The sequence below is a fragment of the Channa argus genome, chromosome 5, assembly GCF_033026475.1.
Source record: "Channa argus isolate prfri chromosome 5, Channa argus male v1.0, whole genome shotgun sequence".
In the NCBI taxonomy this organism is placed as follows: Eukaryota; Metazoa; Chordata; class Actinopteri; order Anabantiformes; family Channidae; genus Channa; species Channa argus.
Window position 1 is genome coordinate 6368909 of NC_090201.1, and position 13729 is coordinate 6382637.

The 13729-nt window shown below is 40.8% G+C and overlaps 1 protein-coding gene across 1 annotated transcript; it reads left to right on the forward strand.

Annotated features, from left to right (window-relative positions):
- Positions 1-252: 252 nt before the first annotated feature.
- Positions 253-13386, forward strand: lrrn1 (leucine rich repeat neuronal 1). Its single transcript, XM_067505738.1, has 2 exons — positions 253-737; positions 10218-13386. The coding sequence occupies exon 2, from the start codon at positions 10376-10378 to the stop codon at positions 12527-12529; it is 2154 nt and encodes a 717-aa protein (XP_067361839.1). The 5' UTR covers positions 253-737; positions 10218-10375; the 3' UTR covers positions 12530-13386.
- Positions 13387-13729: the final 343 nt, after the last annotated feature.

The window sequence follows — 13729 nt, forward strand, 5'->3', positions numbered from 1 at the left end:
TAGCAGTCATCTGCTCTGTATTGTTGAACTGAGTATTCAGCTTGGTCACATTTAAAAATGGAAGTAATCCATTTGACAGTATTTGTTGAGGCTGACTTTAAAGTTTCCTTGAGGTCTGTGTTTAGATGAGGAGGCTCTGAGGAGATTTTTTTTTTTTTTCAGCACTAATACCATGTCCCACCCCCTTTCTCTCCACCCAAACACCCTCCCTTCGCCCCTTTGCCCCGCCGCCCTCTCCTGCCTTTGTTCTCATCACAACAAGCCCGGAGCAGATGGTGCTCTGCTTCGCTTGGCCAACAGTGACAGACAGGCGCTCGCAGCCAATCGCCTGCAGCGGAATCAGCTGACTGGTCTGGACAGCGCCAGGTGTTTTGATCAATTTCTCCTCTCCATCCGTAGGAGGAGCAGGCGGCGGCGACGGCAGTGGCAGTGCGGAGGAACATCGGGGCGACGAACCGATCGGTGGTGGCTCACAGCAGGTTGGAGATCTCTCTGCAGACAGCACCATGCCTTTCTCCGAGGCGCCCTGGGACTGATTGGATAGAGAAGCGACAAATCGCTGCAAATATCCGCCAGCTGAAGCCACTAGGACACAGGAATATGTGTTGCCCCGCTGTGTGAGGAGACCGTCCCCTTCACTCTCTAACATTTGTCTCACTTATCGTGGTGTCTTCTGACGCCTATATCTGGATAAAGGACCTGTGCGCTTGGCAACATCGGACTGGAATGCCAACAAGGTGAGAGCCCCCAGGAAAGGAAAGGCAGGGTTTCCACTGCTGTAGCCTGTTAGGATCTTTTAGAGCTGCATTTTCTCTTGCAAATTGTGTTGACTGCCACATCATTGCTACAAACCTTTATTCAAGCATTATGGAAATAGATTACGGTTGTTTTGTACCGTGCATACTTTGGGAACATGTTTCCACTGATAAACATTTTACCCTGCAAGGGGCGATGCAATGAGTTGAGATATATTTGGCATGCAGACACACTCAAGGGCATAATCATTTTTTAAATAAATGCAGTCTGGTTCGAGCTTACGGCTTTAGGCTTGGAGTCTGAATTGAATGTATTAGAGCAGTTAACCCCACAGCACATCTGCATATCATTTCCCAATATAACAAATGATATTCAACAGAAAACAAACTTTGATCTCGTTGCGGTACTTGCTGTGCCAGCAGGAGATGAGTGCGGCGTGCGCATGCAGCGTTGCCCAAATGTGATTTGCATATTAATGTTAAAGTGTGTCGGCAGATGTCTCGGTGTCTCCGTTCTAAAAAAAAAAAAAAAAAACAACAAAAAAAAAACCTCCACTCTTCTTCAGGGATAAAGAGGCCCAGTTTAAATGCCGTGGTGAGAATGGGGTTGCGTTGGCGGAGGGGGGTCCATTGTGGTTCACAAACGCTGCTCCTGCCACTGCAGCTGTTGCGCTTTTGTGATGGAGACTGCTGACTTGCATCATTTAACTTTAGGCAGAGGGACGCGGTGTGGAAAGGTTGGGATGACATTTTAATGTTTTAATAAGGGATTTTTCCTTCCTTAGCAAAATAGTGCCCGGTGGTGTCTTCAAACAAAGTGACTGGGGTCAACTAAAAGTGTTGTATGTTATTACAGGATATTAGGTGTTGGGGGAAGGACTTGGGGACGGAAAACCACTTGTCCTATTGGTTTTCCTACCTTGGACATCCAAAGCAAACTTTATTTTAACTGCTGCTGTTTTCCCACAGATCACTAAACTGTTTTTCAAAACTCGTTTGAACAGGAGAAGGCAGGATGTTCACCTGTTTCTTACCCTTTTCCCCAGTGGGGGCACAGACACACACACACCCACACATACGCCATATGGTGCGATGGTATGGTAATGTGTGTGTGTGTGTGTGTGTATGCGGGGTTAGACAGCCAGGCCTTGAGGGAGGGGATGAAGCACCCCCCACCAACAACAGCATTTAGGCCCCAAGGGTATAAGACAGGGTGAAAAAGGGGGGGGATGGGTCTGAGTTTTTCAGCTCGAGTCTTGATTCCTATAAGAAGGACGACATCATTAACCCTTTGTCCTTTGACAACACACAATTACAGTTGCGCTCCTCCTGCGCACAGTGATCTCCCAACACTGCAACCAGTGTTACAAAGTGTTCTGCTTGTTTGCTGACACACCTGTGCTGGGAAACGGAGTGTGTCTGCTTTAAAAACATAGGAACCTAGTGGACAGCCCTTCATGATGCTTTGATACCCAGGTGGTGGCTGCGGCAGGAAAGTGTTGGAGGCCCAGCTGGTTCATAATGTCTCTAATGGACATTTGTTTCAGATATGCAACATTAATATGGCATAACAGAGCTGCAACACACACCTTATGGTTTATGATTTATAGACCATAAAGTAGCACAGGGAAAAGTTTGACCCAGAGTGGCCAACTGACAAAACGCTGTATTTCTTCAAGTACCGCTGAGAATGATGGCTGTGATTTTGCCTCCTCAGATGGCAGAGAGATGCATTGTGAGATGCATTTTAGCTGGTTTTGGGTGATCGCAGTAGTAGCTGTGGGCGGTAGTACTTAAACTCCTGGTCTCTACTGTTAGAGCCTAAGAGCATTACACTAAACCACATTTTCCTCCTAAAAAGATAGTTATTTTAGGTTCAAAGTTTCTGCCAAATTAATTTCACATATGGAAAGAATGCAAGGCTTCTTTTCAGACATTAATTTAACTTTTTTTAATCCAGGTAGACCGTAGTTAGAGGTAATAATTTTAAGGACTTCGTCCCTGTCTAGCGCAGGATAGATGAGAAGAGATGTAACAGCAGTCACAAACAGCATTGGAAGCAATATACATTTACATTTAAATACATCATTAGCAAAAACATATATCAATTTAATGAAAATGTTATTTTGTTATTTTGTCTCAGCTTTAATTGGCCTGTTTTATTCATGTTCACAAATACATGTTTTGCATACACATTTAAACATTAAACAGCACCGGTAAACTTTGGTGCCACAACTAATGACAGTTGTAATTGTCGAACAGAATGCCAGTTATTTCCATTTTGATCATAAAATGTCCTCAAAAATGCCATTATGTTTTCCTAGGGGCCCTGGTATGACAGAGAAAAGCTACAAATTCGTTAGCCATTAGCCTTTTATATTTAAAACAATGAAACAAGTCATCATTTAATGGCACAGTTGGTATTTTCAAATAGTTTCTTTAGTATAAGCTCCATAACTTATCTTAATGTGGAGAGGTGCTGTAAATGCCTCCTGTGACACAGACTCACAGAACAGCAGCGGCAGCAGATTGATAAATATTCATACAAAATGCTTTTAAGTGAGACTCACACCTCTGACCCATCAGAGAAGTCTAATCCCTTTGTGTCACATTCTGACCTGAAAGCGTATCTACCACAAATATATAAGACATCACTGGCTTCGATACAGCTTTAGTATTTGAAGTCTTGGATGGATGATAATTAAATTCTCATGCTACATTATTCTGTTGTAATCTATTAATTCTTTCAGTTATTACAATCTAATGATGATCCTTACAATGTTTTGTGTAGTGTTTTTGATCTGTCCTTTTTATTTACAGCACATTTATATTACTCTCCATAGCATTATACCTTATAAGCCGTTGCACCTCTGAGAATCTGATGTGTAACTTGGCCCATCAGTCTGCCACAAATCAAATCAGCCTCTAGAGGAGCTGAGGAGCTTTCTACACAGGTGGTTAAAGTTAAGCAGGGAGGAACGGGCTGCTGAAAAATCAATAGAATAAGTGTCCCTGATGACAAAGTAACCCAATTGTCTCTAGGTGGGAAAGACCTGAGTCATCTAATGTGAACATAATGGGCTACATGTGCTTTTCTTATATAGCGTATGCAAGCAGAAACTCAGGAGCATGTTGAGTCATGTGCACACACACTGCTTCAAATGTCTCTTTTGTTGCAATGTGTGCTACTTTACTTAATTACCAAATTATCCTTGGAGTCATGTTACACCGATGTGGCATTGTTTCCTCTCTGATGTGCTCTGGATGAGCCGCCGCAATTGTACAGGAACAATTAGACCTGCTACATGCACTGCATTAAAAACATATGAGCTCATTTTTCAACTGCTGCTTATCTGGGACTCCTAGGAGCAAGCGATAGTATTACAGCCAAATCATGACAAACCCATATTGAGCACAGTGAATCAGAAAGGCCTGATTTCATCATCATCCAAAGAAAATAGTTGATTATAATTTCTGAGGGAGGTCCTAAGCATTATGTCTGCTTCTGGTGTAAGAGATTCCTCCTCGTCACTCAGGTTTTGTCACCTCAATTTACTGCCATTTGTGACAAGCTGCGTTTAGAGGCTCCCTGTGGATGTTTATCCCACTTGCTCCACCTGTAATTTGTCTCCCTCATTTCTCTTTTTATCTATTTTTACGTGTGCCAATCAATGCACTAACGCTCTGAGCCAGCAGGGTTACGTGTGCATATCCCAGGAGAGCCCTAATGCAGGAGTCGTGTTATCCAGTTTAAATCACATTTTCATTTTCTCATGTCACTCGCAATTCTTATCACATTCATGGAAGGATTTCCTTGACGATGAGCTCGAGTGTCCTCAGACAGACTCAGACAGGAATTTGAAGACTTAGTGTCAGACCTAGAGTGGCTAAGAGGGAGACATTATCTAGTTTTTAGAGATGTAAGAGAATGTTTGTTTTTTTGACATGGCTTGGTGTTTCTTTAAGTACAAATGTTGTAATCTTAATGTTTGGCTGAGTACAGTCACTGTCAGTAATGATTATAGAATATGTGAAAAAAGCTACATCACATATCCATAAAATGTCACTTCTTTCTGTTTAACAAACAGTAGGGCTCCATAACTGTGGTAATGGAAATCCTTTAGAAAACTACCATCCCTGCAGAGATTATTTTTAGATAGTGTCAGATTACATCTTTGATGTTGATTTAAATGCCGTACATCAGGATGCCAATTAACAGGCTGGGTTTCAGGATCACTCCATAAGTGACAGTTTCTCAAATGAAACTGACAGGGGTCGACTTTCATGGTGTGAAATAGAACCGAAGATTTTCATGGTTGTCAAATAAAGTCAAGAGTTCGAGCAGCAGCTTACAGTATTGTGTGACCTGGGGAAAACAGGCAAGCAAGGTGTCCTAGCAGCACTGCGACTGAGCACCAGGACCCCCAAATGTCCAAAGAGTGACTTTTAGTTTGTAGATCATTTCACTTAAATGATTCAAATTCAGTGGTATTGTTTGAGCAGAAAACTGAAAATATTACAAAAACAGAAATCAAGTTTATTTTGTGTTCTGTTATTCCACTGAATTATCTAGAAAACTCTTGAGGGTTCAACACCCCCAAAGATGGAGACCACAACGTCTTCAGTAGATATAACATTTACCATGTCTCTTATCTTAGGTTAGTGTGTAAGCAAAGTTCAAGCTGATGAGAATGTCTTTAATTTTTCAGGTATTTCAGTCAGATGTCACCAAATTCGCTGCAGTTCATCCTAAGGGGAACATGAATATTTGTACCAGATTTGATGGTAGTCCATCTTGTTCACGCAAGGGCCATGACACACCAAGCTGACTGCTTTGTCGTCTGCGCCGAAAAGTGACGCTTGAACACACCACAGAGACGAGAGCTGACAAGCACGTAGGGCTGCACATTTTCCGCTTCTGTGAGAAGCAGACATACACAAAGCAGAGTTAGCTCGTATGTTTTATAACTTCTTCAGATTTATTATGTCATAATAATTTCACATTGTGCTGGCTGGCGCTGGTAATGCCACGGTTTCTTCTTGTGCACTGATTCGCTGCTCAGAGTGGCCCCTCGCACCAACAGGACCAATGCTGCAGGAAGCACTGCAAAAACTAGGCTGACAGACACCTGATGGCCAACGGCTGATGCTCGGCTTGACGTGTCTGGAGACAATTATTCTGTAAAAGTTTTATATACTCTCATTCCAAGCCACAAATGTATTTAAAACTGATATTGTTTTAGTCTCAGTCATATCTCAGTGAGTTACAAATGTCACCAAGGACTGTGCTCCAGCAAGTAAAGTAGCCCACACAAAAGTTGAATTGGTTATGCTGTACATGCCTAAATGGGATGTATTATGAAATATTATATTATTGTAGAAAATTAAATGGAAATCATCAAATAGAGGCAGAGGTTAATGAGCTGAAAACAATGAGCATAACACCCTGTCTGAGAGATGGTTATGTTACTGATTTCTGTGAATTTAGTGTTAAACTACTGTCTAACTTGTGAGTTTTGTTTCTTTGCTTTAAGAAAGTTGCTGAGAAGTCCTACACTGACCAAACAGCCTGTATACTGTAACAAAGTACTTGTTTATTTGATGCCAATCACAAGTTCAAAGGTGTCTGTAGTTAAAACCTCTCGGTTTATCTGCTTCCTGTGTTTGGTGTTGTTGACTGGTCTTCTACCTGCTGCATGTTTTTCAACTTTCCTGTGGCTTTGGGATTACAATAGACCTGTAAAGCCTGTGTCAGGATGTGTAGGACAGCCTTTAGCTGTTGCTGAAAAAACAACCAACAGGATGTTGACACAGATTTTGCTTCAGTCTTTTAAGTGCCCCCATTCCCAACACATCAAAACAACATATTCAAAATTGCCACTAGCACATTTCTGTCCCTTGACAATAGTTTCATGTTTTGTTTGCCCGGTCTTAAATGGGATCAGGAACACTGCATTAAGCGGAGGTGTAGATGGAGAATAAAGGACAGGTCAGTACAGTAGCTGGCTTCCAGTGTTGTGATGTGCAGTTACAGCAACCTCATTTACACAGATAAAAATAAAACTAATAATTACGAAAGGAAACATGGATGGTCTAAGTATTTTAACTGAAGCATTCGGTTGTGTACTTCCTAAAACTGTCTGATTGTTTGAAAACTGTAATTCATCAGTTCAGTCCTAGAGGAGTCAACAAAAACAGCATTGTTTAAAGTGTGGTTCCGTGTTATTAATGAGAGAATGGTCCCTTCTTTGAAGGTAATGGGATTAAAAACTATGCCATATGTGTAACACAGCTGAAATATATCAGCTCAGGTATTTACTGTAGGACACATATACATCAAAACTACAATGGGACAAATCATTTTTATTATTAAAATGGGAGCAAGAAATAAGTCACTGGTGAAATTACAAACGAGTACTTTTGGTAGTGAGATTACTAATGCAGAAACACTCCTCTAGGTCAGTGTAGTATGTGTCTTAGATTTAGATGTGGCTTTTAATCAAAGTGCTAATTGACCTCTTTTTCTCCTCTGGGTATGAATCCAGTTCACAACCTCCAGTTAATCTCCACTTCAGTACCCCCATCCACTAATCCCGAGTGGCGCAGCAGTCATCGCAATATACAGTGCTTAAAAAAAACAAGATACTGTACCACCCCGATTTCACCCATGCTCCACTTTGTCCCATAGGGATTTCCCAGTACAAGAGGAGCAGAGATGTGTTGCTGTCTCCCTGGTGCTGTTGCCAGGCAGTTTGCATCAGATGAATTAGTCAGCTCTCTTGTTTGAAAACCTCTTAAGTGCTGTCTCCTTAAGCTGTTGTTGACCATAAAGCTGTGGGGTGGAGAAGGCCGTGATACTGCGGTGCTGCCGTATGGCTATGCTGGGTGGGATGCCTACTTTAGTAAATAGATCTAATTGAAGAATGGGATCTCTTAAGTGTTGCTGTAGGATACTGCAAGTGCACTGGCTTGTTAAAAAACTTCTGGCAACTTAATCCTGTTAATAAGCTATGGCGAGGGATAGAACTGTTGCACAGGCACAGTCTGTCTATATACAGTAATTGCATGTAGACATAGTTATTGAGGCAGCATGGTATAAGTTTACCCCACCCGCCATCTTAGATTAGTGTTTTGGCCTGCTAATATTCACTCTCAACAAATTATTGCTGTTTTAAATTTCAAAACAATGTAACAAAGTAAGAAATGCTTTTTAAAATACTAGTTTAAAGTAAATGTTCATGAAATTAATATTTTTGTCCCTAAGGTGGAAATTTTATAGCATTTTATTAAATTGACTTGATTGTATTTGTTGTTCATTCAAAACATACTGTAACTATTATTACCACCAGAAAATGGGATGAAAAGCAGAAGGTAAAAAGGTTGATTAAAGACATATTTGGCACATTATAGTTTATAAAATCAGCTGCAACCTATTGATTTTTAGAAAGGTATTTGTTAGATTCACAAATATTAAGTCTTAGCTTAAAATAACTTGAAATAATTATAAGATATCAATGATGGTAATAGTACCTTCAGAAAATACAGTATGTAATAAAATACATAGAGTCAGGAGCGTTCTTCCACCCACTAAATTACGTCATCAGACGTGGCCCAAAGTGTGACGATGTGAATTTGGCTGATTAGTAATAATGTAAGACAACAACATATTTTTTTTTTTTAAGAATTTGCAGGTGCAGCAGGTACAGGGATTCCTGTGGCCAGCAGCTGTGTTTTAAATGGTAATTGCTGTTTAAATAATTTAGGGAACAGTCACAGATTTTGCAGCTATCCAGTAAAGATTTTAATATCCAATACTTTATGTCAAGTTTTATGTGGGACTGTTTCTTGGCTTTGAGTACTTCTCCAAGCAACCGGATGAGACTTAAGGTAGTTACTTGTCACTTTGTTTTTTTGTAGACGATGAACAAAGAAGGGATAAGAAACCATACATTTTCCAGCAATGAACAACTGACCATCTGAACCAATCAGAAGTAGCATTTACATTCTTACATAAATATCATTGGACATACAGTATATTCATATACAGGAAGGGGCTTGAAATAGCACGGCACTGATGCTGAATAAAAGCCATTTATTGTTTGACTAAATTAATACTTTATTACTCTAGCCATTGCAGTAAGTGTCACTGCCATATGCACTAGCAGATGCCTTTTCCGGCTCTCACGAGTGCCCATTTGCTGAATGTGACTGCAGAGACCATAGCAGGGTCTCTTGTCTTCTCAGATCCCTCTCCTAAAATCGGTATTTGTAGTCTTAATTGTTCTTAAAGAATACTATTCAAACTTTTGCCAATTTCTTTCCTAAACCTTAACCCTGCTGAAAACTTTTTTTCATGTTTGGCCCAAATTCAGAATGGTAGAGATGTTGCATTAAATATTAACATGTGCATCTTTTTTGCCTTCTTTGAGGCATGGCACATACTAATATCTCACACTGTTTAATGATTTTCGGAGAAACTAATGATCAAGTCCTTATGGGCCTGTTGGATAGATGAAAGCCCTCACTGGAATTCGGTCTGTTTCCAAGTAGTTCAGAGTGGTGTTTTGTGCATAAATTGTAATGAGCTGAACTTGCACTTTCTGAAAAACTGTTTGTGCTGCACATAACTTGACATCTCATAAGGATAGCAGAGAAGCAGTTGTTGTTCTCAGTCAGTCTGTTGTCTTAGGTAATTGCTACATTTATATCAACATGGAAGGTTATGTGGTAATTCAGTACAAACGATTAAGATTCAACGCCCATGCTGGTGTCTGTGAGGTTGTACTTGGGCACAGGGGTCTAGTATAGTTGAAGATGGTGGAACTAAACTTAATGGCGATCCAACCAATAATTGTTGGGAAACGTCGGTCAAAAATATAAATATAAACCTCATGGTGGCTCTAGAGGAAATGTCGGGGGAACAGAGGTTTCTAGAACCCAAGGCCTTCTGGATCCCAACCCAGTGCTCTACCACTGAACCACCAGGCCCCGTACATTTTAAAAATTACTTAGTAGAGTTGAGGGGTTTGAGAGTTTAGTTTTTTTAGGAGACCCTGTTGCATGTCATACCGCCCTCTCTCTCTTCCATCATTTTCCTTTTATTTCCTGTTACAATGCCCCCCAAAAGATATTTTAAAAACATTTACGGAACAAGTAAATCAGTGGATTTGACCTGATAATAAAAGAATCATCACCCACCCACTTAAGATTCATATTCTGGACATAATGTACATATAACAGATTTTCAAGACTGTCCCTCCATTAGTCATTGAGATATTTGGCTGAATGCAGGAAACAGCACAGTCAGGTTGTCATTAGAGGAAAAGTTAGAAGATTTTTAACCCTACAGGGAACAAAAATGTCAGCTTCATCCAAGAACTCATAAACATAATTACTGTACATACTATATAGTTTTTAATATAAACTTCATGTGTAATAAACATTTTTTCTTCTTTCCCGCAGACTATCCTACCACAAGATCCTGCTGTAAATTTCTACTATTGGCTATAGCTCTTGATTTTTACAAGACCAAGAAATACCAAATCAGCAGAAAGTCCGGTTGATGACTGTCACACACCCTCTTCCAAAGTTACTGCACTCTGATCCTGTCCCTCCCCAGCATGGCTAGACGGACGTTAGAATGCTTTCTTCTGGGCCAGGTGTTTGCTGGTCTAATCCTGGTATCGATAGGACTATCCTTCGTCCAGAGCAACGAGTGCCCACAGTTGTGTGTATGTGAGATCCGACCTTGGTTTACGCCTCAGTCCACCTACAGAGAAGCCATCACTGTGGACTGCAATGACCTTCGCTTAACACGCATTCCAGGGAACCTTTCCAGTGACACCCAGGTTCTCCTTCTACAGAGCAACTACATAGCAAGGACCAGTGAAGAGCTGGAACAGCTCTTCAACCTGACTGAACTGGACTTATCCCAGAATAACTTTAGTAACATTCGGGATGTTGGCCTTACCAATATGTCCCAGCTCACCACACTTCATCTGGAAGAGAATCAAATCACGGAAATGCCCGATTACTGTCTGCAGGACCTCAGCAACCTGCAGGAGCTCTACATCAACCACAATCAGATCAATACCATCTCTGCAAATGCCTTCTCTGGGCTCCACAATCTGCTCAGGCTTCACCTCAACTCCAACAAGCTCAAGACCATCAACAGTCAGTGGTTTGAATCTACACCTAATCTGGAGATCCTCATGATTGGTGAGAACCCAGTTATTGGAATAATGGACTATAACTTCAAGCCTCTGAGCAACTTGAGAAGCCTGGTTTTGGCTGGCATGGATTTGACAGACATCCCCGGCAATGCCTTTGTGGGACTTGACAATCTTGAGAGCCTGTCTTTCTATGATAATAAGCTTGTCCGAGTTCCTCAGAGAGCCCTTCAGAAGCTGCCTAACCTGAAGTTTTTGGATTTGAACAAAAACCCGGTGCACAAGATTCAGGAAGGAGATTTTAAGAACATGCTGAGACTGAAGGAACTAGGTATTAACAACATGGGAGAGCTTGTTTCCATTGATCGTTATGCTCTGGACAACCTTCCTGAGCTCACAAAGCTGGAGGCTACCAACAATCCAAAATTCTCCTACATCAATCGTCAAGCGTTTCGGGATGTCCCAGCTTTAGAAAGTCTTATGCTGAACAGCAATGCCCTAAATGCTCTATATAAATCCACGGTGGACTCCCTTCCCAACCTGCGTGAGATCAGCATCCACAGCAACCCCCTTCGGTGTGACTGCGTCATTCAGTGGATGAATTCTAACAAAACCACTGTCCGCTTCATGGAACCTTTGTCCATGTTTTGTGCCACGCCAGCAGAGTTCAAGGGTCTGCATGTGCGGGAGGTCCTGCAGAAAAACTTAGCAAACCAGTGCCTGCCCATGATTTCTCACGATACCTTCCCCAGCCACCTCAATTTGGACATTGGCATGAGCGTGGACTTGGACTGCAGAGCCATATCCCAGCCTGAGCCTGATATCTATTGGGTGACACCCATGGGGAACAAGATAATCAAGGACGCCCTATCTGACAAGTACAGCCTTACCGGTGAGGGGACATTGAGAATTTCCCACGTCCAAGTAGAAGACTCTGGCAGATACACCTGTGTTGCTCAAAACTCAGAAGGAGTTGACACAAGAGTGACAGCCATACGGGTGAACGGCACTCTGTTAGACAGCACCCAGCTTATGAAGATCTACATCAAGCAGACAGAATCTCACTCAATCTTGGTCTCTTGGAAAATAAACTCCAATGTAATGACTTCTAACCTCAAGTGGTCATCTGCCACCATGAAGATAGATAACCCACATATTACTTACACTGCCAGGGTACCTGTGGATGTCCATGAGTACAACCTTACACATTTACAACCAGCAACTGAGTACGAGGTGTGCCTCACCGTCTCCAATGTCCATCAACAAACGCAGAAGTCGTGCGTGAATGTCACAACAAAGCAAGCAACCTTCACTGTGGAAATATCCGATCAGGGGACCAACACTGCTCTTGCAGCAGTCATGGGAACAATGTTTGCAATGATCAGCCTGGCCTCTCTGGGAGTGTACGTTGCCAAAAGATGGAAGAGGAAGAACTATCATCATTCTCTGAAAAAGTACATGCAGAAAACCTCATCAATACCACTAAATGAGTTGTACCCTCCTCTTATTAACTTGTGGGAAGCAGACAGTGAAAAGGACAAGGAGGGTTCCTCTGAGACCAAACCCAGTCAGGTGGACACCACACGCAGTTATTACATGTGGTGAAAGCTACTAACTATCCAGTGACAGCTAGAGAATCGCATTTCTTTTAGGAGCACAAATATATATATTTACTTCTCTATGTAAAAGTGAAGTAAGGCATTTTTTCTTTCACGTCTCCTCTTGGTTTTCTTCAAGTCTCTCAGACTTGCTCTCTGAAGGAAACAAACTGACATTCTGAGATCTTTAGTTTTAGCGTATTTTCTCTTTACCTCTCACCCATTTTGACAAACAAATATGGCAGCTTTTTTTGGCTTCCTGGACTTCGTAGTCACTGTGCTTTATTTTTAGTACTTGTTTTGATGAACACAGCATGAGCATTGTCACAGATTCAGTATGTGTGAGCAAAGGAAGAGCTGAAATCCAACTGATTTTTTTTGACATGTTTTCTCTGGCAGTACTGTTAGAGACTGCAATCTTTCTTTCTCTTGTGAAACAGTTTCACTGTTGACTGTTGTGCACTGAAATATATATAAATATATATATTTACCAATTTGTCAACTGAAATATAAGCTGACAAAGTACGTTTAGACTTGATATACCGTCTATTGAGTAATGTTAGCAATTCTTCTGTAATGTTGTATCAGCTATGATTTAATTTACTTTTTGTACATTAAATAACAATATGTTTGATGTAGACTTTACATTTTCAAAGCAACTACTGTAAACCAGCAATAGAAATATAAATGTTATAAACTAGGTAGATAGATGTAAGGCTTTTAAAATTTCTCAAATATTTCTTTTCTTATTTTGCTAGAATATGTCTACAATCACTGGTTTTGTTGTGGTTTACACACACAAACATGTTTATTGAGAAACAAGTTAAATAAAATCTTCTTTTTCTCATATTTTTTAAAACATGATTTAAACACCAAGTGTTGTTTTTTTTATTACAAAATATATATCTACAGTGATATTTCTGTGTTTTGGAGAAACAAGCATTTCTAGGTTGACAGTGGAGGTTCAAGAGAGAGAACATAATAATCTCATAAATCTCGTAAATTAGGATTTTATTAATTTTGGTGTAATGAGTGTAGCTTTAGGTGGTGTAAGAGAGCGATTGGGGGATGCAAACTTCGGAGTGTTTGCCTCTGAAAAGCAATTATCAGGGAATAATTTAAATTCTCGTCCTGGCAGAGTATAATTACTGCACAATATGCCTCAGAGTACATACAGTAACTTGAAAAACAAAGAAATTAGTCACTC